Here is a 25,368-nt window from a genome sequence, read left to right as displayed (position 1 = left end):
TTGTTTTTTTTTCCTTTCTTTTTAACACAACAGCATTCATGCTGCATAATACCCTTTATGCAAATCTGGCCCACTTAGGAGCCGTTTCATCGGGGTAATGATTCCAAGGTCAGATCTTTTGCACATGAAAAGGGAGCATCAGAAAAACATAGTTAATGACTTCCTTTCTTTCTCCTGCTATAAATATGCAAGCATGGGACTAAAAAGAGATGCAGAGGAGCTCAGAGAAGTAAAATAAATGCAGAGGACGGCGACAGCGGTGAACAGCTTCGGAGAGTTTAGGACGGGCGCACGCACACGTCCCGAAAGCGGGCCAACACACACAGACAAACAGCGTGAGTACACTCCCAGCAGCAGATAACGGGAGCACACAAACACGCCAAGTGTTGACGGTTCAGGTGGACAAACAGAGCGCGCCGCTGTGCGCTCACCGCTGCGAGAGTCGTCGTATCCATGGCCGATGGTCTTCGCTGGTGTGTGACCGCCGCCGTTGATGGCGGACTCCGGGTTGGCGGTTCTGGTGGGACCAGAGGGATTCGGCTCCTGTCAACAAAAGAACAGAACGGCTCTAAAACTGTGTCGCATGAAAAATTGATGATGAGTCAGCATCCAGCAGTAGATTCAAAGCGAGTTCAGATCATACCCACAGGACTGGATGATAGGCTTTTATATTCAAAATGGGAAAATAACCGTTTTTTGCAACAGTTATGACTTTTTACAAAAAATCTTCAGCGACTTGAACAGAACTCTGATTATTGAACCAGAAACTGTAGAGTTTATGTCTATTTAACGATCTGCTGGCACTCGGCTTCAAAACAAATTCTGGTCATATTCAGCTGTGTTGAATTTAAATAGAATCAGTATGGTGGCAGCATCATGGAGCGGCACTGTTTCACTGCTAAGGAGGACTATTTTGAATTATTTCACATTATTTTGAACTAGATAGTTGCAAATTGGATGATTTCAAGACAATGAATCCAAACAAAAATCAAAACTGACTTTAGAATGAATAAAAACCTATTGGAACAGACAGTGATTTAAAATTTTGTTTTTCATCTATGATCTCTGCTGTTCATGTGACAAACGAGTGCAATCAAGATGAAAATAAGTTGTGCGAAAATAATCCAATTGTCCAAACAAAAATTTATGCTCCATTAAAAAAAAACAACACACACACACATACAAAAGAAATCACATAACAGTCAAGCTGCTATTGATGCAGGAACAGTCGCTGTAAATTCTCAATTAAATCTAAATATGATGTTTCTTTTAATGTTTGAATTCAAATATCCACAAAATGTAAAAAGAAAAAAACAACTCCTGAGAGCGTTGACAGGCATATTATCAAACAGCCACCAAGCTCTACAAAGGACCCCCCTGCTCACAGACTGAGGTAGCTGAAGGGAATCAGTGCTGCTGGAAGATGAAAGCAGATTTTTCTGGTCAAATAGACGGGAAAATACACAGACCCCCACCAACCTCTTGCACACACTTATTTAAACGTAAACCTAAGAAACGCTGCCGAGTAAGGGAAGACGTTCTAGTAGCTTCCAGGTATCAAACCAGCGGGTGGGGGAGCGTCTGCAGTGTCATGCAGTCCCTGGGGTTTCATTAGCGGCACGAACATCTTAATATACCATCATATCACTCCGCTGTCAATCACTCTGGCTTCATATGTGAGCAGGAAGCATTTACACACCAACTTCTGACAGTCCTCCTGCATCTGTCAGCGACATAAATCCTATGATAGCCCCCACGGCCCCTCCCATCCCCGCAGCTATCCCTCCATCTTCCCATCCATCCCTCAGTCGGAGGCCTTTGAAGCAGAGTGGCAGACAGCCAGTCAGATATCTTAATCCCATAACAATAAGGCGGGAGTGAAGGGGGGTGGTAGCATTAAAGAGGTTTATGTTGGAGGTAGAGAAAGATGTCTTGATGTTTCTTTATCTGTCAAAAAATTTGAGCTCTCCTATTTCTAAATGAGACGAATAAATGCATAGCGATAAGCATTCGTCGCATTTTCTCATGACGCAAACATTGATGTGTTTTATTGGGTTTTTATGAGGCAGGCCACAGAAAAAAATAAAAAATGGTGAAGCGGAAAGAAAATCCGATGCCATTTTAATTTTTCTTTGCAAATAAAAAAAACTGAATGTCAATCTGCGAATTTGTATTGTGACCCCTTTAAGCTTAATCCCTTTAAAAGTACATAAATAAATACAAAATTATTTATTTTTAGTTCCATTTAGAGTTAGACAGGAACTTTGACTAGGCTGTTGAAATGCTAGAACACACAAGAAGAAGAGGAGCCCACCTCCAGTCCCAAGTCCTTTGCAACTTCTGAATTATTCCCTATAGCATGATGCTGCCACCACCATGCTTCACTGTGCAGAGCAGTGTTTAATATCTGCAACACAGAGTCTGCAACACACCTTTATGTTGCAAATCTATTATGCTGTTTGTACTCCATTTTTTGGGGATACTGAAGTAACATGAGCAAGAATTTTCAGGTTTTCAATAACAAAAAAAGTCTGAAAATTGTGACATTTTTCTATCCAATTCCGGCTGCCCCCTTTAACCCCTTTAAGCTTAATCCCTTTAAAAGTACATAAATAAATACAAAATCTATTTATTTTTAGTTCCATTTAGAGTTAGACAGGAACTTTGACTAGGCTGTTGAAATGCTAGAACACACAAGAAGAAGAGGAGCCCACCTCCAGTCCCAAGTCCTTTGCAACTTCTGAATTATTCCCTATAGCATGATGCTGCCACCACCATGCTTCACTGTGCAGAGCAGTGTTTAATATCTGCAACACAGAGTCTGCAACACACCTTTATGTTGCAAATCTATTATGCTGTTTGTACTCCATTTTTTGGGGATACTGAAGTAACATGAGCAAGAATTTTCAGGTTTTCAATAACAAAAAAAGTCTGAAAATTGTGACATTTTTCTATCCAATTCCGGCTGCACAATTCTTTGTGTTGCTCTATCTAATTAAATCCCAATAAAATTCAAAAAGGGTTTAATTTTTCATGTACACAATGAAAAAATGTGAGAAAAGTTCAGGAATAAAAAAAATAAAAATGCTGTTGCGACACAGTTTGTTCTTTTTCTTTTAAAAAAGTTTAGCAAATTATACATTTCCCTTCACTTTATCATGCACCAATTTGTGTTGCTCTAACAAATAGTCAGAAATAAAAACATTAAAGCACTTTCTTGTCTTTTGCAAGACACTGTGTGCCTAAAGGAAGATTTAGATGTTTCTGCTCCAGACAATCGAGGGGGTTTCCATCAAACGCTCCTATAAAGCCATGCAGATCCGAGCTGAACCTTGAACTGTGCTTGAGAGCATTTATCCACCGGCTTGAATGACTAACAAAGACACAAACACAAGCCACAGATGAGATGTAAGCGCTAAAGTGGGGCAGGTCGACCCCAGTTGGCCCAGGAGCCCTCTCATCTCACTACTGGCTTCCACACGTTATTACCGAGCATCTGCTTTAGCTGCTGTGACGCTTCCTTTTAAGCTTTTGAAATAATCATTCAGGGTTCAGGGCAGAGTTCAGCGGAGAGGCGGAACCGAGAGCAGCCGTTTTCTCCCGTTTGTCATGACGGCTTGACCTGATCGGGCGGAGCGAGCAGGTCTTCGGCGTCCTCTCAGGCAGGTGATGTCAACGGTGATCAGTGTAGGATTATTTTATGAAATAAAAATTAAGAAGCTTAGATATTTCAAGTTTGTTTATGAAGTAGTAAGGTAAAGTAAGAATATTTGTTAAAGGTTTAAAGTTTCTGACACTGACTTCTGTCAAGGAACCTAAAAATATTTTGAAGGGTTTAATAATTATCTCAGGGTTGTAATTATTCAAACTGTCAATGAGCCTTTTCTTCTACCACACCTTTATCCTTCCACTCAACTTTCTATTAAAATGCTTACATATAGAACGCTCTACAGCCATTTTTTAGTCACACCTTTAATTGTTTACCCTTGTAGAGGGTGTCAATAACTGTCTTTTGCGTGTTTGGGTAAGAATATGAAATGCTCAAATTTTCTTGTTCTTTTTTTTAATTATAAGCCAAAATAATCAAAATTAACAGAAATAAACACTTAATAGATCAGTTTGTCTACATACGAGTTTCACTTTCTGAATTGATAAAAAATTTCATTTTGATTTTATTCAATGTTTTTGATATATGACCATATGAAACCACTCCTTGTTTCCCCTCAAGACTACATTCCCCCATAAGTTAATTAGTATTTGCATCTCTAAAGTTTCAATACTTTCTGATTCGTGGTTGTAAATAGAGCTAATAACTTAATGTGTTTTGATCTCATTACATTATTAATACAGGCTGAACTCATTAATTGTTCAACTAAATCAGAAAGTCTTATAAAATATTCATCATTCACCAATGGACTTGAATATCTTTGGGTTTTCTTAGGTTAGGGTTATTTCCCAATGGGAATTTGGCATCAAGTTGTAATTAAGCAGGTGCCAAACATGACTAAGAGGGGGGTAAAAACAAAAACGAGAGACTAGGGTGAGAAGATAAAGGATCAGAAAACCCAATATCATTTTACAAACAGAAAAGAGGCAGAAGGAAGCATCTGAAAACCAAACAGAAACGCAGACAGACAGGCATGCAGGAGGCTTCAGATTGGCTTTATTTAAAGAAGAAACAAGAAGGTTAGAGGAAAGCAAAAAGATTTTTATAAAAAAATATATGAGAAAGGTAGAAACAAGCCATACAGTCAGAAGAAAACCCAGTAAAGTGTAATTGTTAAAGCAATATGACAGAAAACAGAAGCAGTCAGAGAAGCACCAGGCGACATCTTGTGGAGTTGGCACAGAGATCACATGACTGAAAACTAAAAAACAGAAAACTTTACATTCATATTATTCCTGAGTTCATACTAATGAAACTAATGCAAACTTAATCCAGTCCTGGAGTTTTTTTTTGTAAATGTATTAATTCAGAGTCCGTCTGAGAGCTGCCTGCATGGTGACACGGTTGTGAGCATCGTTGTGCGAGTGTGTGTTTCTGTTGGTGTGACTGTGGCTGCCCTTCCTGCTGTGAGAGGGCGGGGCCCCGTACATCTGTCCCGCCATTGCTCGGATGTTTTCGATGTAACTGCAGCCCTGAACGTCGTCCAGCGTGCGGCTGCGTGCGTGTCTGGACTTAACTGCGTTGCTTTGCGCGTTATCAATTCTGATGCGACCCTGTGTGTCTGCAAACACGTGGCTGCGATTCTGTTCGGACTCATCCCCTTCCCTGTTTAAGTTGCCCGGGGAGACGAACCCAAACTTATTCATCGTGTTCGACTTGTGTGCCTTCCTCCTTTCAGCATCGAAACCCTGACATGTGTCCGCATGTTTGGGCCCATACGTGTATCTGGTGTGCGTCTCCCCCGGCCGTTGTCTGCAGCGCTGCCTGTGGCTATGAGGCGGCGGCTCGGACGCTCGCCGCCTGAGCGTGGGGAGGAGGAGGGAGGAGCGGTGAGGTGGAGCAGACTGCAGCTGGCAGAGGTCACCCACCCATACCTGATTGCTGGAGCCGGCTTTCACATTGGGTTGATGGTTGGAGTTTGTTGCCGTTCTTGTTGCAGAGTTGCTGCTACCGCCCTGGAAAAACGTAAAAATGTTAAATATGTGTAAGCCTTTTTAGGTTTTCAAACTTTTCCAGCACCGCTTTGGTGACAAAAATGATATACATAAAGTAAAGAAGACAGTTTCAATTTCCTATTTTGTGATATTTGTTACTGTTATTCATAATATCTTGTAATGGTATTCTACATTCGACGACAGGGTAAACTAAAATATAGCAAAATTTTATCCTATGAAATCTCTCTTACACACATTCTATACTCCTGACTGGTTCGATAAAGATACAGAAAAAAATCTCCAAAAAAGTTCCTATTTAAATTTCTGCCACTTTCCAAATACAAATAATTGTGGTAATTCTAATCAACCTTAGACAAGAAAAGTTGAGTCTGATTTAACTTCAGACAGTGAGAAGATGAACATGTCTTATTATCTTTAAATATCTTGTTTCAACTATAAACAATGCTTTAACTATAAACTTAGGCTTTTAATCAAACTTTAGATCACACCTTATTACAAAACTGTTAGTTTGATTATTTAAGGCAATGTCAGCTGGGCAAGAAAGTGTCAAGATTTCCTGATGCAGTGACTGTGACGCTTTCCTCCTGCATTTTTCCCTCCGCTTCATTTTCCAACAATAAAAAACAGCAATCTGTGGACAGTCAGCATTTGAAGCAACATATTTTAAAAAACGCTAAAATTTTCTGAGAAACTTAATTTTCAGTCTTCAATAGCAGCGATCATCAAAATGAACAGAAATAATAAAATAACTTTCCAGGATCTAACTAATCAAATGTACCATAAAACATTCATTCATTATTTTTACCCAGAAGTATCCAGCAATGGGCAAAAGAATGACTTTTTTATTTTGAGGAAAGAAATACAGCCAGATATTTTTTTTCTTCCGGTTGTGTAGTATGTCAAATTTCTAACCAACATGTAGGACAGCTGGCTAATATCTAGGCTTTAGTTGCATTTTTTTAAGTCTAAAACTATAACAAGCAACACGATTCTCCGCTGAATTATAAATATTACAAATTTTCTTGCCAAAACGGCAGTATTTACTTCTAACACGAAGTCTTTGAACAGAAGCAGCTGAGAATTTCATAATGCATAAGCAATGCTGAATGTTTCATTTAATAAAAGTCACCAGATGAAAAGTAAGAGCAGAAGATGTGGAAATTTTAACATGATGCCCCACATTTACAGAGCTTCAAAGCAGAGGGAGGTGGCAGAGGTATATCCAGCTATTATAGAGTACACTTCTTTTTAAAATTCAAACATGGCTGCATTAATTTGTCATAACACCATGATTTGTTTTAATTCACAGAACTACACAGTGAATTTCTTTGCATCCGTGTTTCTTTTTACAGAAGAATATGCTGTAAAAACAGATTTATTCAGACAGGAATACAGCAGTTTTCAGCAACACTATGAAACAATTTTAACCTCACCTGTCTGGGTGACCGGAGGACCACGAGTTGGATGGTTCCCCGCATGTTCCCTTCTGACGACATGGACCGAATTAGCGTATCCATGGCGGCGTGGTTGGAGCGCCCGAGCAGCGACTCGCCATTTACAGCGATCAGTTGGTCGTTTACGTTTAACCGGCCGTCCTGTTGTGGAGAAATTAAATGTCTTATTAAAACAACACCACTGCTGCGTTTATGATGTTTTTTATCGCATCTGCAGTAGAAAGATAATTGTGGCTTTTCATGCCACAGAGCAAAAGTAGCTACAATTTTGTAGCATAGTTTTATTAGCTCAACCAGATTCAAACTCTGAAAAAAACAAGCAAATCTCTTCAGCACATTTTGCTTATCAATTGGTTAATCCAAAAATAGTCATGTGTTGATATTAAGTCAAACTGAAAGGCCTGAGATACTCACATGTTGACTAGATCTTCTAAGTTTTTTATGTGCTATGAATGATCAAGCGTTCACTAAAAGAATACTATGTTGCTGCATTTTAGGCAATTAAAAGTTTATTTTCTGACTTTAAAAAGGAGCTTAATTGGTTATATGCATCTTTTAATGCATTTTGAATATTGTACAAAAGAAATCTGCAAAATGTGCCAATTTTTATCTGATTAATCATCAGAATTATTTATTATTTATTTATAAAGTAGATAAACATATTAAAAATACCTTGAAGTATTTAAAATACTTTGTTGGGTTACTGCTACATCCCAACAAAATACCTTGAAGTTTGTGGTCATAACAGGACAAAATGTGAAAAAGTTCCAGGGTTGTGAATGCTTGTGCAATGCACTATGAGATGGTATCTGCAGAATAAAAACTGCTCAAATGGGCAAAAAGAAGGAGTAAAGATTGCTACTGTTACACAGAATATAAAATAGGAGAAATGGGACAAGGCACTGATTAAGTTTTAAAAGAAGAAAGTGAAGTTAGAAACTGGAGAAAAGCTCTGAAATAAGTCTGTGTGTTTGAGAGATAGAAAAGAAAATGAAAGAAGGGTGGGTGAAGGCAAGAAAATTGTGGAGTTAGCAATCTACTGAGAGCGGGAGAGCCATGATAAATACATAGAGCAGCTAATGGAATAGCCTCTGTGGGCACTAAATCACTTCTAAGTGTTTTAAATAGCAGCCTTTTGTAGAGAGGCAACGCAGAGAGCTGCCCTGCAGGGACAGAGGGAGGAAGAGATGGAAGCAGGGAGGCAGAGGGAAAAACAGGAATAATAACGATAAAGAGCCTCCAAGACGTATTGGAGTGAGTGTGTGGAGTATTATGGTCAGTGCTGACCTCTGACCCCACTCTTTAACCAGGCACCGCCTTGGCTGACCTTAAATCTATACCAACAAGAACGCACACAAACATGTTGCTGCCTGTTATCAAAAACTCAAACTAGTCAGAGCTGTGCGGGTTTCTGACTGTTTCATCTGTGTTAGAGTTTAGATTTATGGCCATAGCCCGACCCAAACCCGACCCGAAATTATTGATCGCGTCTGATCAGGCTTCTGTAGCATGTTTAATAAAACAATACATCCAACACAAGGTTGGATTTTTTTAAGGCCTATCTAAACTCTACCATGTAAACTGTGGCGGCTTCAATTTGGCTCCCCAGCATGGTCTTTGGAATGATCAGGGATGAAGTTAGAAGAAGTTTTTAATATAATTAAGGCCTGGGGCCTGACAGTCCCAAAAACTTCCTTAATGGAAGTGGGTTGGATCTCTCCATGACTCGTCTCCGTCTCCGCCCTGTTTCCTCTCAGTCTCTGTGATTGTGTCAGTCAGGCTCAGGGGAGATCCTTCGGCGCCACAGAGATTCATCACAGCCCTTAGCTGGTTTTCATTTGCATCCATCAACACGGTGGAGGAGATGCACACACATATTTATCCGTATTGTGTTCCCGCTGAGAGCCCCCGCTTATCTTTCTCTCTTTCTGCAGCTCAATGATGCTCCTTTCTTCCTTCTCTTTTTTTTTCTCTCCCGTCTCATCCCAGAGACCTGTTTTGCAGCCAGCCGGAGATCTTTACTTTACTAGGCCGTTCTGTCTGAACGCTATCCGCCTCGGCAGCTGTCGGAAAACTACTTCTAAAGGAGCTTCTGGGAGCTGATGCCGTCTGGCTGTACTGATCCCAGACCAGCCGTTTATCTCCAACGGCACAGTCCTCTCTGTTCCCGCTTGTCGCGCGGAGCAGATCTGGGAGCAGGAGAAGTTTTGAGGCGAGGAGCGGGTATCGAGGCCAAGTGGAGAAATCTCCAAAGTGTTTTTTTTTTCCTGATGCACTCAGAAGTTGGAGAGAGTGCTGAGTGATAGAGATAAGACGGCTGCGGTGCTTGTGCAGCAAGGCCGCTAGGGGTCAATGGGTGTCAAAGATCAAGGGAAGCAAGAAGGGAGGAGGGATACAGCGGCGGAAAAAGACAGGAAATGAGTCGGGGGAGATGAGAGGAAACAGAAAGATGCAGAGGAAAGAGGGAGGAAAAGTCAGAAGGAATAAAATGGAAACATTCAAAGCTTAGACTAGACGTTCGTTAAATATTTAACAAAATTCATGTGTTTCACCATTTCCAAGTTATTCAACTGTTATGAACTTCTAGAGGTGAGCAGCTTGTTTCAATTTGTTGTCTGCATGCAACTGTTTGATACAGGAACCTTTAGTCAAACTGATTACTGCAACAGTGTCTTCAAATGTTTATAAATCAGTGTAATGGCTCAGCCTCAAAATACATCAAAGATTTGCTGCTGTTCCATCAACCCTCCAGACCTCTCTGGTCTTCTGGTTCTGGTTTGATCTGCATCCCCAGAACCAGAACCATACCTAGAGAGGCAGCATTCAGATTCTATGCTCCACAAATCTGGAACAAATTCCAGAAAACTTAAAAACTACCGATTCCTAATAACTGGAACATTGATCAACATATTTGATTTATATTTTCTTGATGATTTCAACGATGGCATTTGACAAAAAGTATTTATTTTTGCTGGTTTCATAATTGGTTGCTGTATTGTGTTTTTTGTTCAGCAACACCTTGTTACTGAAATGTGTTACACAAATAAACTTGACTTAAAGATTTGGATCCTGGAACACAGAATATTTGCCTATTGAATATATTGTAGTTTATGTCTGCAAAATGATCGAAAAAGGAGTATTAATACTTTAGGGAGACTCTGTTTTTCATGTTTTGCAGCTTTGGACACCAGTTGAATTGTTTTTAAAAACTGCACGCTTCGGGTTTGGTACAGTACGTTTCTAGGATCGCCTGTTTCCCAGCTCACCTTATACGCAGCCCCTCCGTGGATGATGGACTTGATGAAGATTCCCAGATCTTCTCCGGTCTCCCTCGATCGGTTTCCCTTTAAGCTGATGCCAAGGCCGGCCGAGCCCGTCTCGTTGAGCGGGATCTCATACATCAGCTGCTCTGTTCCTTCCTCTGTCGCTTGACTGCTCCTCTCCTCCCCTTTCTGAAAATATATATATATATATATATTTAAAGAAAAGAAAAAGAGCTTGTAAACAAGCCACAAATCTGAACCTGATACTCCAAGCACCTAAAGCCAGCTTAACATCATAACCCCCGCGCACGATAGCTGATTACTGATGTGGGAGCACCATATGCGGCTGATAAGGTGTCTGCCAACAGTACATTGATTATATTTAACACAGGAAGCCAGAAAACATGAAGGAAGGAGGAGAGAGACGGATTAAATAGTCAGATAGAAGGTGGCTGCGGGGAGGAAGAAAGAAAGCAAGCTACTGTAGCGAGGTTATTCCATTTAGAGATGAAAAGCAGACGGAGAGAGAGTCATTTCTAAAGGAAACATAATAACCTTTTCATACCTCCTCCTGAAGCACAGCGGGGGGAGGGAGGAGGAAAGAAAAGGGGGAAGGATGGCAAGGAGTAGCATTTAAAAGTAATAACCCATCCCTGAGGTATACCCACTTCTTCTCCCCCTTACTCTTTGCATTTCATACAAATCTCTCAACCCTCTGACTCCTCCACCTGACTACTTCCTACAGGTCTTTTTTCCACATCTTTCACCCACCCACGCCTCTCATCCACTGCTACTTGATGGGAGGAAAATGACTGTGGCGGGCAGTGGGGAAAGGAAAAAAGAGAGGAAAGTAAAATGTCTATCATTAACGCTTGCTAATGCGCAATTTAGTCTCCTTGAGAAAAGAGCGGGTTCACCTCAACGCCGATCGTTTCAGGGAGGCAGAGGACCGTTCTTGCATGTGTGTATGTATGATTTTGTAGGGATATACAAATATCCATTAAAGCACTCATACCCACTTGTCGCACATCTGAGGAGGCCCCAACAGGATTGCAGGAGCCTTACGTCAGACACCTTGATCCAAGAATTTGCCAAGAATTTGCCAAGCCGAAAGACGAGCGCGTCCTCTTGGATGATTTTGCAAAACTCACAGCTACATGAGCTTCCCACTCCAGTTTGCTTATAATCTTACAGCCTCTTTTCGTGTCAGATCTATTTCTGAACTGCCACGGCTTAATTAAAACAACAGGCTGTCGAAGCCTTCAGGCGGGGAGGGACACTCGGCCCTAAAGTGTGAGTAGGAGCTCTCAAGTCACTAAAGGTAATGGAGCGAAAGAAAATCCTGAGAAGCTGTGACACACTGATCCATTTAGTCCCCGCTTTCACTGCTGTACAAGTGGGTGCTTATTAATTGCAGGCTAATAGACTGTACTGTGATTTTTCAACAGTAACTAACTTTCTCTGGGTTTAGAGCCGAAGACAGGCAGCAAAGGGGAAACTTAGGGTTTGAGTGGGGAAACATGATGATCCAATCCTGGGTAATTACGTCAAAGCTTCACTCCTATCTGGGTTAAAGAGCTGAAGTTCCTCCAACAGGCCTCTGCGACACAAAATCAGACGTTTTAATGTATCTAATGAAAGCATAGATCTGCCTACTGCAGACAGAGATATAACACATGAGGTACAGACCTACTACACTACAGACAGATGAATGAATGAATGGATGGATGAACAGATGGATAATTAAATTGATGGATGGATGGATGGATGGACAGATGGACCAACCGATGGACAATATACTGGATGGATGGATAATGGATAAGTGAATAAAGACTAGATGAATGAACAATAGATTAGAATATATGGAAGGATGGCTGCAAAAATCTGGGAAATCCAAGTTTTAAAAAAAAATTTTATTTCATCTTCCATAATTGAGGCTCCTACTCGTCATATTCTAATGAAAAACAGAAAGTGACCAGAATGTCTGAAGCCAGATCCTTCAAGTAATGAAAAACAGAGATCAACTTCAAACATCAATAAAAAAATCAATTAAAAAAAAATCACTCCTGAAAACAGAAAGTTCTGCAGGTCTTTTTGCTGATACCATCTAACTTTGACAATAGGAACCTTCACATGGTGCTCAATACCTTTATATACCAAGAAAATAAGATTAATCAGGCAAAATTAGTCCCTCAACAGTCTCAGGATCTATTTTCTGCTTCAGTCTAATTGGAGACTTTCAATCACAGCTTATTTTTATCAACAAGGGATTTCAGGGTGACGTTATTTAAAACCAGAAGCTTTCAAAAGACCTCCCTGCTTGACAGACACTTGAGAGGATTCAGGTGGCGATGTGGGAGGTTTAAAATATTCTGTTATTCTGCAAATATACTAAAGGTGAAGAGGGCCAAAACGGAGCACGGTGGGGTACAACAAAAACGCTTATTTGTTGTATTTTACCACTGATTTCCATGTATTTACACAACCAAGTGGCTCGCAGACACACAACCACAGTCTGCAATAACTCCCCTAATGCCAGTTTCCTTGGGGGCAGATTGGGTGGCCAGGACCCCTCCTCCATTCATCATTTATCGTTAGCCCTCAGCAATGGCTCTTTAACAACCTTTTAGTCAGAAGAAGAGGCCACCCTTTTCAACACCCAAATGAGAAGACAAAAAGGAGCTTTTTTTTAACCCCAGGGTGGGTGGTGAGGAGTATGCGAGGAAGGGGGGGATGATACACAGCGATTACACACAGAGGCTTTTGTCGGTGAGGATTTCTAAATGTGGGGTTTCAAAGCGCTGAGGATTAGCGGTGAGAGCGACATTCAATTAAGATGAGATCTCTCCGCGCATGACGGCGACGACGGAGCTGCCAATTAATCGCATTAATGTCTTCCCTCTTCGCAGCTTTACACCTTTTCCTCAGGATGACGAGGAATGACAATAAAGAGGAAAAAAAAGACAGATTGAAGGATAATTTAGGCGGAAAGAGAAGCGAGTGAAAAAAATAACTCAAAGACTGACAGGATGAAGGAAATAAAAATAAAAAGTAGAGGATGAAAGGGGAATCCTCCCTTCCTTTCCTGTGAGATGACCCAGTCTTGCTGGCATCAGAGGGTCAGCCATGTGCGCGTTGACCCCCACCATCCCCATTCACTCACACAAACACTTCCATCATCCACTTGACAAAAACCCCAATCGTAATAAAAACCTGAAACAAAAGAGGCCGTGTTGAATGAGAGAGAGGCAGATGCAGAAGTGCTGACAGGAAAGAAGTTGTGATTAGAAGTTATCACTTTTTAATTACTTCGACAGCGAGAACAACTTAAAGGGAATGTGGCGAAGAAAGAAAAAAAGAAATCGCTGCCTTTTGTGTCCTTATAATGAGGCTAATTCACAGGCTCTATTGTTATTCATTTGAATAAAGAAGACTGCTTAGAGCTTTCAGTGATTCAATCTGCTTGTAGATCACAACTGAAATGAATCAATCAAGTTCAGAAAGTTCCTCTGAAATCTACTTGATTTCTAAAAGATAAAAAAAATCTACAGCAGTTAAAATGGAAGCATCTTTATAGTTCGATGACGAAGAGTGCAGTCAAATCGCTTATTAGTCACACTTGCTGCAGAGCTTTTGAGATGTAAATGTCAGACTAAAATATGCCAATAAATACTAAACAGTTGGCTGTGAAATTTTGCGCAAACACTCAGATTTCCTCTGAGGATTAATATGAACGTCTTCTGGTCATCCCTGATGCAACCGCTTTTGTCTCGAGTGAAATATCTTGGCGGCTGCAGCTACATTTGGCTTTAAAACGTGTCAGGCCCCCCAAAATAAGATAAACGAGTGGATTCTAGCAGCCATGTTACTTTTTTATTTAAAGAGCTAAGCGTGCAATTTAAATTAGCAAACAGATTTTTTTTTCTATCTGCTTTCCCCCTTACTTTTCTATCTGTATGTCAAAAAGATAATGTAGGTCCTCGTCTCTAGTAATTTTGACATTTTTGGCTGTTTTTAACTCCAGCTATTCCTCAAGCAGCTGATTTGGTGAAGCCATTTCACAACTTCTGACCATAAACATGGATCTGTTTTATATGAATTAAAAAATATATTATTTTTCTAATTTTGAAGAGTAGCTAAGAGGACTGAACTGTTGTCTTAAACCATATTTAACTATTTCAAGAAGGAAAAGCAACTCTGCATCTCACCGTAAATGATCACATATGGGATTCTGATGGTTATCACAGGTAAAAGTTCACCAAATACAATCACTGTGTATAACAAGCTAACCCAGCTGTGACCAGTCAAGGATACAAGTACCAGCACAAACCTTTCCCTTAAACATAGTTCAGATGTGGTTTTCCAGAATTTATTCAAGTTTTTATCTGGTATTATTTACTCTGACTGCAACGGAAAAAAAACATGATCCAGCAGAAGAGAAAATTAGACCTTGATTGATTCCATTAGCTCAGGCTGCACATTTATTATTTGTAGCAGCGTTAGCAAAGTTAGCCAAGGAAAACGAATCATTGTGAGAAAGCCATTAATCTCAACAGAGACTTCATGTTAAACTACAGTAATGAGCTTATTTGCTTGATTTAGTTGAACAAATACGGACTGGGATATGGCCAAATTGTGAGTGCTTTTCCTTGATATTACAACCTCAAAACTACATTATTAGATGTCAAAAAATGTACACACACTAATTAATTTGCAGGCACTAATGATACAGAGTAAGAAGCCTTTAAAAAGGTATGTTTGACTGTTGTAGCAGTTTTTCTTTAACTGAATAATACAACCCTTTTGATATTAATATACTGTATTTAAACAATGGGAAAAATAACATGCAAAGTGGTATTAGTTTTCAATAGATGGCACAATTATTTGCACCCAAGCACTTCTGTTTCATTTTACTTTAATATCATCCCGGAAACCTCACATTCATAATCCGGGACTTTGTTTCTCTGGGATACAAAATGACGCAACACCAAAATCATTTCCATTAGCTGCCGATCATTAGGTAGAATAAGAAGCCATTTTTATTTTGGCACTAAATACTGAGCACAAGGATAGGCAGAGGAGTAAAACTTTGGCTCCATAATTGGCAACACAATGGAAGGTGGATGTTTTCCAAAACTCCAGCTTCACAACTCTGAATATTTTATTAAAACTAATATTTTTCATCTGTTCTGAAAACAATCTTTGTCCAGTATGTCTGTGAGATTTATGAGGCTTAAAGATTAATAAAAACACAGACAGGACAATGCAAGAAGTGAAATAAAATCTGTTGTGGTGGTTTCTTGTCCATGAAACGATGATGTTTCTACAAGATCCATAGAAAATGGGTCTCTATGTCATCATTTTTAAAAATCTCTATATTGGAAAAAATCTCTTGACGTTCTACCATGAATTTTTGATCTCTGGGAATGTGTGAGATGTATAGTTGAAGACAAAAAGAATGTTGTAAACTGGATCACAGAAATAAAAAATAGAATAGTACATGGCGTATTTTGTGGGTTTGACACAAACAACTATATTTCATTTTTTTCAGTTCATATTCAAGGTGTATATTTGCACCTTTGACTCATGTGTCAGAATAAAAATGCTGGTTGGAACTCAAGCAGAGATTATGTCCAAGCCAAAGATGCCAGTTATATTGTTTCAAATTTCAGAAATGAAAATACATAGCATACATGCAGCTTTTAAATTTATCCACATGGTAAAAACTTGTTAGATCTCCAAAACATTTTTCTCGACTTCCTTCTGCTCATTGGATAAATTGCCATATAAATCTCCATTTTATGAACTTAAAGTCCTTATCTATCACCAATTGTCTTAACTGCTTCCAAGTTCTGCTTCCTAGATGTACATTGGTAACAGATTTTGAACTGAATATTGATCAGATTTGAAAATGGTATGCTAGGCATATTTTGAGGGCTAAAGCCCAACTGTCCTTTTTTTTCATCTTTTTAAGTAGGGCGTGTGTTTGCATGCGATTATCGTTCCCTGTAATGCTTCCCACATCCTTTGCACTTTTCAATACGGTGACATTAAAAAAAAAAGTGTTTCAGTGTGTGCTTGGGGGGGCCCATCCTAACATCTCTGAATCTGAGGACCGTGCTGAAGGAAGATGAGGGGTAGATCTCACGGGGGCAAAAGCAGCTTCAGCTTCCTCTTATTCTCCTCATCTACCTCCCTCCACTCCTCTTTAAATCTCTCTCTCATATGCACAAATACCAGCAAGTGTTAGAATGAGGCTCTTCAAAGTGCACTTGTTATGCCAAGACTGCCGGGCCATTAATGAGGGCAAACTATTTTGGGAAGCAGTAACTTAGCTGTTTAAAAAAACGTGGTGTTTTCATCTGTGCGTGCATGTGTGTCAGCAAGCAAAAGAGAGAGAGAGAGAGCACTTGTGTTCAAGTTTTTATCAAGGACTTGGAGATTGTGTGTCTGTGTAGGTGTGAATATCCATCAGTCACTACAAAGTCCCACTCAGAGAGCTTTGAAGTGTTCAGGATAACCACAGAGGACAGACGAGCGGGAGGAAGTGAAAACATCGTTTATAGTGAGCCAGAGAGTTTCAAGGGGTGTGTGTATATATGTTTTAAAGGGTGTTTATTTATTAAATGTCACCCTGCGACGCTGACCTTCCACACCCTCAGCGGTAACAGGTAAACTGTCAGCGAGCATGTCAAAAAGTGAGGACACGCTCTCCGTGTTTCCTCCGTGACTGCGTGCCTTCCTTTGCCATCTCTGTGTCAACAAACCAGAGGGGGACAGGAAGGCCGGAGCGTGGCCCGGGTGGGTTTGAATGTGTCCGTGTGTGGGGCGAAAGGGCATGAAGAGGTTTTCTCCTTTGGGAGAAAGTAAGGGAAAAGGCACAATGTGAAGGAAATGCATGAAAAAATAAAAACATTCACAGATGAAGATAAGGAAAAAGAAAAAAGAAAAAGAGAGAGAGTGGAAGGAAGCGTGAAGCACACCCAGGATGCGGAATGATCGGTAAGCGCAGCGGTGTGAAGCTACAGCAGGACATGCATGTTGTTTTCGCTCTCCATTACCAGCTCTCGGGGCAGGAAGACGTCCTCCTGCCGGGACACCAGCACAGACACCATCTCTCCCTGCTTGGTGCTGCGCAGTATGCCCACCAGTTCCTCCTGGGTATGGCCGGTCATATCCACTCCATTCACCTATACGAGATCATTCAAGAGCAAATATTTACACAGTAGGTCATTTTGTTCAATCATATAAGTTGTTTTGCAAGTAATCTCTTAAAAACTAAAAAAGTAGTTATGTGATTATTTTCTCTACTTTTGCTGTTCTCTTATCCTCTAGATAAAAGAGTTGATGCCCAATGCGTGCTTTACCTCCAGGATGCGGTCTCCAGGCTGCAGGCGGCCATCTTTGATTGCTGCGCCTCGTTGCAGAATGTTCTTAACCAGAATTGGCCCCGGCCCATGGACTGCGGTGTCCCTGGTGACCACGGTGAAGCCCAGACCCTCAGTGCCTAGCGGGGAACAAAACATCAGTGCAGGGTAATTTATGTTCCTAAAATAAGATGCTTCATTATGAATTTAAAGACTTAATTAAATTTTCCCTTTCTTCACTTTCATTTTCCCATTTTTTCTGCTGAACAGTCTTTGAGTTTAGCATTGTCATCCACTTTAGCTTATTTTTACGAGCCCGTTTCCCTAAGGGGTTTAGATGCCAGGCTCTGCCATGGGAGCCTCTGGGAAAAGGCTTCTCCCCTAGCTGGATTAGACAGCCTCTGCCTTTAATTTCACGTGTGAGCAGGCCGATCGCTGGCTGATGAAGGGAGGAAAAGGGAGGAGATGGAAGAGAGGCGTGGAGAGGGACGGAAGACCCTTTTCTGACTTCCATCCGCTGGGATGTGATTTGGACAAAGATTTCAAGAGTTTATGTCGACTTGTGTGTGGTAGAGCCTCCCCACACACACACCCACACACCACCATGAGCCTCCACCCTCTCGCTCCTTCACGGCCCCACAAGCCCCAAGCCATGAGTGAAATGTGCCACGCTCTGCGTCAGGTTGTGTGTGTGTGGGAAAGCAAAGCCGCCGTGGCATACTAAAGACGGTGAGCGATGCTATCTGCTCTCCAAGCTAAGCCTCTGCCTGCCCTACATTAGCGCACCTAAACCTCCCCGCCTGCCAATCACGGAGAGAAAGACGGCGTCGCCGAGGGAGAGGGTGTTAGAAACCAAATAATATCCCCTGCTCTGATCTTACGTCAGGTGAAAAGGGATAGAGGGAGACAAGGGAGAGGAAAAACAAATCAAACAAAGAACAGGTAAATGGAAAAAGGGGAAAGAAATGGGATGGAGTAAAAGAAGTTAACAACAAAACAGTAGTGAATAGAGCTTTCAGCTGAAGCTCAATTTCTTCTATCCACTCATCTGCTTTGCCCTGGATATCTGTGGTGAGAATGTGTGTGTATATGTTCTTCGGTTATCTTTTCAATCTGTTTACTTTTTAACAACACAAAACACTGAATGTTGTTAGAAAAAGACTTTTAAGAACCTCTTTGTTTGCCATCACCAGAATGGAGAATTAAATACACTGTAGTATGTTTCATAATCCAGAGTTTCTGCAAGTTCCACCAACTAACATTTAAGACTTTTAAGGCATTTTAAAGACTGTTTTATCTACTGGCTTGTTGTGGTCCTTAACCTCCAAGAACACCAGGAACCACTGCATCCTTAAATGCCTCAAACATACTGGTTTCTGCAAACGGTTTTACAAATATTTTTCATTGGTAGGTTATTTACACAGAAGCCAATGACTAAACACAAAATGAAGATTGGAGGTAGTAAATCAGCACTGATCTTCTTGTATGAACATGCGAAGCATTTTCTTATAAAGAAAATAAAGAAATTGATTACAAAAACCGCTATAACATTTGTACTTTTAACACTGATACATCTTTTTAATTAGACCATTCCTCTGGACAAGAGATGCTTTACATGTCTCTCAAAGAAAGATCCCTGGTGCACACAGCCTTCTACCTCCATTTCATGTGTAAATAATAATCAGATTCTGTATTAAAAACGTTTAACGCTAACGTATCAGTTTAAAAGTTAGGAAAAAACAGTGCTTGCTACGACTGCAGCCTCATTTTGGCAACTACGTTGGGCTTAAGTCAGCACAAGTTTATCTTATTCTTGACTGGACTAATTAAACTGGAGTAAGATATCACTTTGAGCAGATTTAATATGAGACATACCTTTCCTCAGGTCAATTTTTATCCTCTTGCCACCCTTCTTGTTTGTGAGGTTAGAAAGCCCGGGTACAGCAGGACTCTTGTTGGCCAGCGGGCTCTGGCTGCGGGTCCTGGGTGGAGGGGAAGAGCTCGCTGTCTGAGCTGGAGGTGTGGGTGAAGCTCTCTCCAAAGACCCATATTGGGGCTGAAGTGGCAGTGTGTTCTGCGGAGCTGGCTCTGGAGTCTTGGGTCGTGGGTCTGGCTGCTTCAGCTCCACTTTTTGGGTCAGTTTGGTTTCGGTTTGAATCTCGGCCGGAGGACGGAGTACTTTCGGACTCCTGACCTTTACAGGGGAATCTTTGTCGTCGCCAGTGAAGAGCTGGCCGATCAAGGTCTTCTCATAGCGAGGCTTGCTGCCTACAGGCAGAACCTCCAGTCGCACAGTAGGAGACGACATGGCTTGACGGAACACCTCCTGAGACCTATTGACAGAAAAAGTTTATTTATCTTTAGGTTTTGATTTTTGCTTATCTCGTTTGACACAATAAGGCATCAAATAAACAACTCAAGATTTTTATTAAAGCCTTGTGGGAAAAAATAAACAGATGAGAGACGTGGCACGTCAGCGTAGTTGCACACAGCAGGCTTTGGGCAGATGGCACAGCAGGGTTTATATAATTCATGTTTGCCTTCAAGTTCTTGTTTGCTCATTATATACAAGCTATGAAGTGATCAACATACTGGAACTCACTATGAGTAATCTGGTCCCACCACATGCTATACATTTTTAATCCTCCCAACTTCCACATAGACTTTTTTTTCTGTTTTACACATCCTGATTCTCTTCTCGCTCAGGAGTTTCATCCCATTTGGTGGATTTTATCTGTTGATTTCCACATAAATTAATCTCTTATTTAGGACAATACAAATAAATGTTTTACACAGTTAGATGTAGCTATAGATTTGAACTGGATTGCCTTATTAAAAGACATAAATTCTTTGAAATGTTACTGCTTTTACAGCCTGACTGAAATGTGTCTCAAGAGCACCGATCAAGTTATCATTCAAATATGGTGTTAGTACGACCCCGATTTAACATTTAGCTGACACACACTGCGTCTCATCCACATCCTTTGTTGCTTACTGTGCGAAGGTTTTGTCTTGCAGCAGCGTGTCGTTGATTTGGACAATGCATTCATCCTCCTTGAAGAGATTGTCCCTCTTAGAGCGGCTGTTTTCCTCAATGCCTTTAATATGGAGGCCCAGAGGTCTGGCAATATGTTTTCAGAGGCAAACACACAAGATAGAATGCTGATAAGTATATTTTTTCTGCTTATTTATATGTAAACACTGCCATCTGGCTATCCCAACATGAGTCAGCCTCACCGTCCACTTAGGGAAGAGCAGTAGGGGACCACATGGATACCCAGGGGGGCCCGGTCACCTGGGACCTCAACCCTCCTTGTAAGAGTACTGCCAAGAAAAAAGAAAGAGGGAATAAATCACGACGCTCTCAATATGGTGCAGACAAACCTAAATACACTCGGCTCTCTGCAAGCTCTTCAAAACTCATTTGCATTTTCCTCCAGGCTACAAAGATAGGGATACAAATTAGCTTACAGATAGTCCTGCCAAACGTTATTGTGTGTGTGTTTGTGTGACTGGGACTCAGCTGGCTACTTCACCTCTTATCTGGCTGCTTCTCGACTACCCAATCTAGCTGCTGGACAAAAGAGAGGAGCGGGAGATAAAAAGGAGACGGACAGGGAAGCAGATCGAGATGAAACAGAATCTCTTCCTCTAATAATCTCCGCTCAGTCCTGAACCGTTGCTTTTTAGAAGGAGATAAACAAGGACAATAGCAGGGCAGATCAGCAGGAAGATGGTGGCTTGTGATATTGGGCGGGGAGGGATGGCGACATTTCTGTCTGATCTATGAAGAGACATCTATAGAGCCTTTCTGTCAACCAGAAAGCAATATTAGATTGGTATTTGCAGGATGAAATTAAGCTCCATTTTAATACATTAAGATCAATATTTGCAGGGTGTTTTTATTGCATTTTATCCACTGCATATTGCCACCTTAAATATCAATAAGGTGCATAAAAAAGGTTATTAAATCTGTTTGATTTTTCTCTCCAGAAGCTAATATAGAGACATGCAGTAAAGTCTAGAGGAACCAAATAGCACGATTTATTCAAAAAGATTATTATGCATAAAGGAGTACATTTATGTGTCATGGAGTGTCAGACAGAGCAGTAACTTTAGTAAAGTGCTCAGTTTTTTTTTTTTTTTTAATTAATCAAAACTAGTGGAGAACAAAATGCTGCGTTTTTAGGAAGCTGGTGTGAATCTCTTTAACATTCATTGTAATTAAGGCAGATCATTTAGTTAATGAGACTAATTGATGCTAGAATCACATTAATAGGCATTATCTTGATAGTTTTCCATTTCAAAGTCATTCATTTGCACATTTATTTTTGAGTAAAACATGTCAGGAATGTACATTCGGCTAATTGCGCGGCAATAAAGCTCAATCTGCAAAAACGGTCAATCTTTAGCAGTGTCACACTGAGGATAAGCCATTTCAGATCATAGTTTTTACAGATCATCTGCAAATGTTTTGGTGATGGACAGAAAGCAGATAATCCAACTGCTGAAATATATTATTGATATGTATTATCTGACACTTTAAATACAATACCCTTACCAATATTGTGAGCAAGCATTTTGAGATTCCATATTATGAATCTAGATCAACAAATTGCTAACTACAACATTTTCAGGGTTTTTTTTATTGCATTTCATCCACTGCATATTGCCACCTCACAAAAAAAGCAAAAATGTAGAAATAAATCTGAGCTGAAAAATATTTTTTCTAGCACAAACCTTTGGTAAAAGTGATGTGTTTTTTATATAAAATGCAGCTGAACAAAGGAACAAGTCAGTACAAGTTTTAAGCCTGCAGCAAAATTATGGTCAGTGGGGGCAACTTCTACTGCTTGTAGTAGCGTAGGAACAAAGCTGAGGGAAAAATCTCCCACTAAGGTATCAACTGTAAGCTGGAGAGAGGGATTGAGAGCTGTCCTGCAGAAGGCAAACATGTTTGATGAAGTCAAGCATTTTCCTTCTCCTTCAACCTAAAGAGAGCTATAAAAATAGTTCAAAGGGAGCAGTTGGAGATGGAGGAGTGCGTTTTCCCCATGGAGATTTCCCACCGACGTTTCTCAAAGCTGCAATGCAAACAAAAAGAAGCTGTCTGTTTGGGTTAAAAAAACACAACAGAGAAAGAAAAAAAAACACTCAAGTTCAAGGTTTATGTGTTTCGTACACAGGCCCAAGGTCTAGCTGGGATCATTATAAGCCGCTCCTCTGTCACTGTCAACCGGCTCTCGTTAACCTCCGCCAGGGTCACACACATACTGTACTCACAAATCCACACACACACACACACATCTCATTTGCATTCTTATTGCCACATCTACTGCACGCTTACAAACACCATCAGTCACATTCCTCTAAATTGAAAAGTCACATGTACACACATGCATCACATTTCCTTCCATTAGAGAACACGCTTGCATTAGAATTACACACGACAACAAAAGAACGGCTTTAATTAACTTTTTTCTTTTTAGATGTGATACACAATCAGGCCAGGTTGGGATGACACACGAGTACACGATTGCTGTCTGAATCACGTAAATGCATTTTACTGGAGTGTGTGTGTGTGTGTGTGACGGAATGAGAAAAACCAACACACACACACACACACAAGCAGCTTCAGCCCATTTCCGTTCGCATTAAAAACAAACTGCTGCACAAACAAGCTCATCAGAGGCAGCAGTCGCTCGTTAGCGCTGCACTCTAATATGCAGAGTAGCTCCGCTCACCCATTTTAGCATCCCACCGACACGAACATAAACAAACACAGGCATTCCAGTGGGGTGGTGGGGGGCTGAAAGGAGCTGGGAGACAGATGGAGCTCCCACTTTTGGTTGACTTCCTCTACATATATGGAGGCAGAGTGAGCAAACCTGCAGCCTGGACCCTGGATGAAGTGTCCCCCTGGTTGCTTACTGTGCTTTCTTCAACTGCCAGCCATCTGTTACCATGGCAAACCAGCTTTGACAGGCGTGCCTCCATTGTATCACAGTGCTGTCAAGACACCACTGTACTGTAAAACACTGAAAAATCACCATCTGCCACTTCAGGCACGTCCTCCTCTGAGCACCTGTGATTCCCTCCAGTTATTTTTAAGAGAGCCGCGCTGATCGGATGCAGAGGATGTGCAAACGATGTGTTGAAGCAGATTTGAGGTGGACAAAAAAAAAGAGAGAGAACTGAGGACATGACTTCAAGAGAGACGAAGATCTGCGCAGATCAATACCATTTCATTCTCCTAATAGGCATACACAGACACTGAGCACTTAAAAGATTCATGTCTAAGGAAAAACTTTGACAAATACAGATCATAATTACTTTATTTATGAAAAGCTCTGCCCAATCACAAACAAAATATAAATGAGTGGTGGTAGACTCAATACTTTTTGTACCTATATATTATATCTTATTTTTTTAATCCAAAAAATACCTACAAGCCTACAGGAGGGAATGCAAGTGTTTAGTTTAATTTAAGCAACTCCTATGAAAATTAACTCCTCTGGCTGTGTAAATGTTACTAATCACTTGTGTGCTCAAATCTAGTTTTAAGGTACTTTTTGTGCTCAAAATTTTAGATTTGTTCAGACCATTTTATCCACAACACTAACATGGATGAATTTGTGGATGGACAGACGGACAATCAGATGGAGAAGAAATTGAATAACTGAACAATCGGATGATGAATGGACGGATGGACAATTGAAGGGATGGATAATCAGATGGATGGATAGATGGATGTTTTAGACATTTACTAGGGAATGGATTCTGTGAATCCAAACATTTCTACTTTCTATAAGTTTTTCCAAACTTCTCCAGATCTGGAAAATAAAATTTTAAACATTTCCAGTCTTTTCTAGACTGATTAGGAACCTGCATTGAGTAAGGCTCAATACAATAAAAAATAATCTGCCTGTAGTACGTTAAGCAACATTAATAGTATGACAAAACTCGAGTCAGAGTGGTGAAAGAATCATCTTTTACTTCTAATCACGCCCACATAAACTCTATTGTACCCACAGCAACCTAATGAGACACATCCACAGTCGACTGTCATCCATGAGACGGTTTAATCCAGCCAGAGTGTCAGGCTGTCAAACAAAGACATTAGTGCTAATCCTAGTCTGTCTCCCATTACTCCCACCAGCTACTGGATGGTCCCGACATAAAACACCTTACCTGAAGTTAACCTGGTTCATCGTTTTGGGTGGGGGGTTCTCCGTGTTCAGTCTCTCCAGGGCTCCCTTCAGTACATTGTTGATCTCCTTCAACACACAAAAAAAGAGATGATCAAAGTTAGCATGATATAAACATAACCCGTTTCCAGCCTTTAGGCTAAACAAGCAGCAGCCACAGAGCTTTCAGAAGAAGGCCCAACAATAATTAGCGAAACAATCAAATTCTGCCATCAATCACCTTTGCAGATACAGGAGAGAGAATGACGGCCGGACTCTCAGCTCCAATGACGCGCGCTGCCCCTGCTTCACTCTATCTACTGTATGTCCATCCATCTACCTCTCCCTCCCCCTCCTCCATTCATCCCTGCCCCGTGTCAGGCAGTGCTCTATTTTTAAGCCAAATCAACAACCCCGGGACAAACCGAGAAAAGGAAGGAGAGAGAAATCCACAAAGAGGAAAAAGACAGAGACG

General features: G+C 40.8%; 1 protein-coding gene across 2 annotated transcripts in view; it reads right to left on the bottom strand.

The window, feature by feature from the left end:
• The window catches only part of pard3ba (par-3 family cell polarity regulator beta a), a 133,467-nt gene that overhangs the window by 68,171 nt on the left and 39,928 nt on the right, over positions 1 to 25,368 (bottom strand). Inside the window, exons 5-14 of one of the 2 annotated variants that reach the window (XM_028007345.1) lie at positions 24,898 to 24,983; positions 20,944 to 21,030; positions 20,702 to 20,827; positions 19,582 to 20,039; positions 17,707 to 17,846; positions 17,401 to 17,529; positions 10,343 to 10,528; positions 7,056 to 7,217; positions 5,540 to 5,622; positions 432 to 547 (exon numbers count right to left, since the gene is read on the bottom strand). In XM_028007345.1, coding sequence (XP_027863146.1) covers positions 432 to 547; positions 5,540 to 5,622; positions 7,056 to 7,217; positions 10,343 to 10,528; positions 17,401 to 17,529; positions 17,707 to 17,846; positions 19,582 to 20,039; positions 20,702 to 20,827; positions 20,944 to 21,030; positions 24,898 to 24,983 — 1,573 coding nt within the window. The remainder of the gene's footprint in view (positions 1 to 431; positions 548 to 5,539; positions 5,623 to 7,055; positions 7,218 to 10,342; positions 10,529 to 17,400; positions 17,530 to 17,706; positions 17,847 to 19,581; positions 20,040 to 20,701; positions 20,828 to 20,943; positions 21,031 to 24,897; positions 24,984 to 25,368) is intronic. The other variant, XM_028007346.1, reaches the window with a different exon arrangement.

Source organism: Xiphophorus couchianus, chromosome 22 (genome assembly GCF_001444195.1).
Source record: "Xiphophorus couchianus chromosome 22, X_couchianus-1.0, whole genome shotgun sequence".
Classification (NCBI taxonomy): Eukaryota; Metazoa; Chordata; class Actinopteri; order Cyprinodontiformes; family Poeciliidae; genus Xiphophorus; species Xiphophorus couchianus.
Note: the sequence above shows the minus strand (reverse complement) of the source record. Positions and strands in the feature narration are given on the sequence as shown.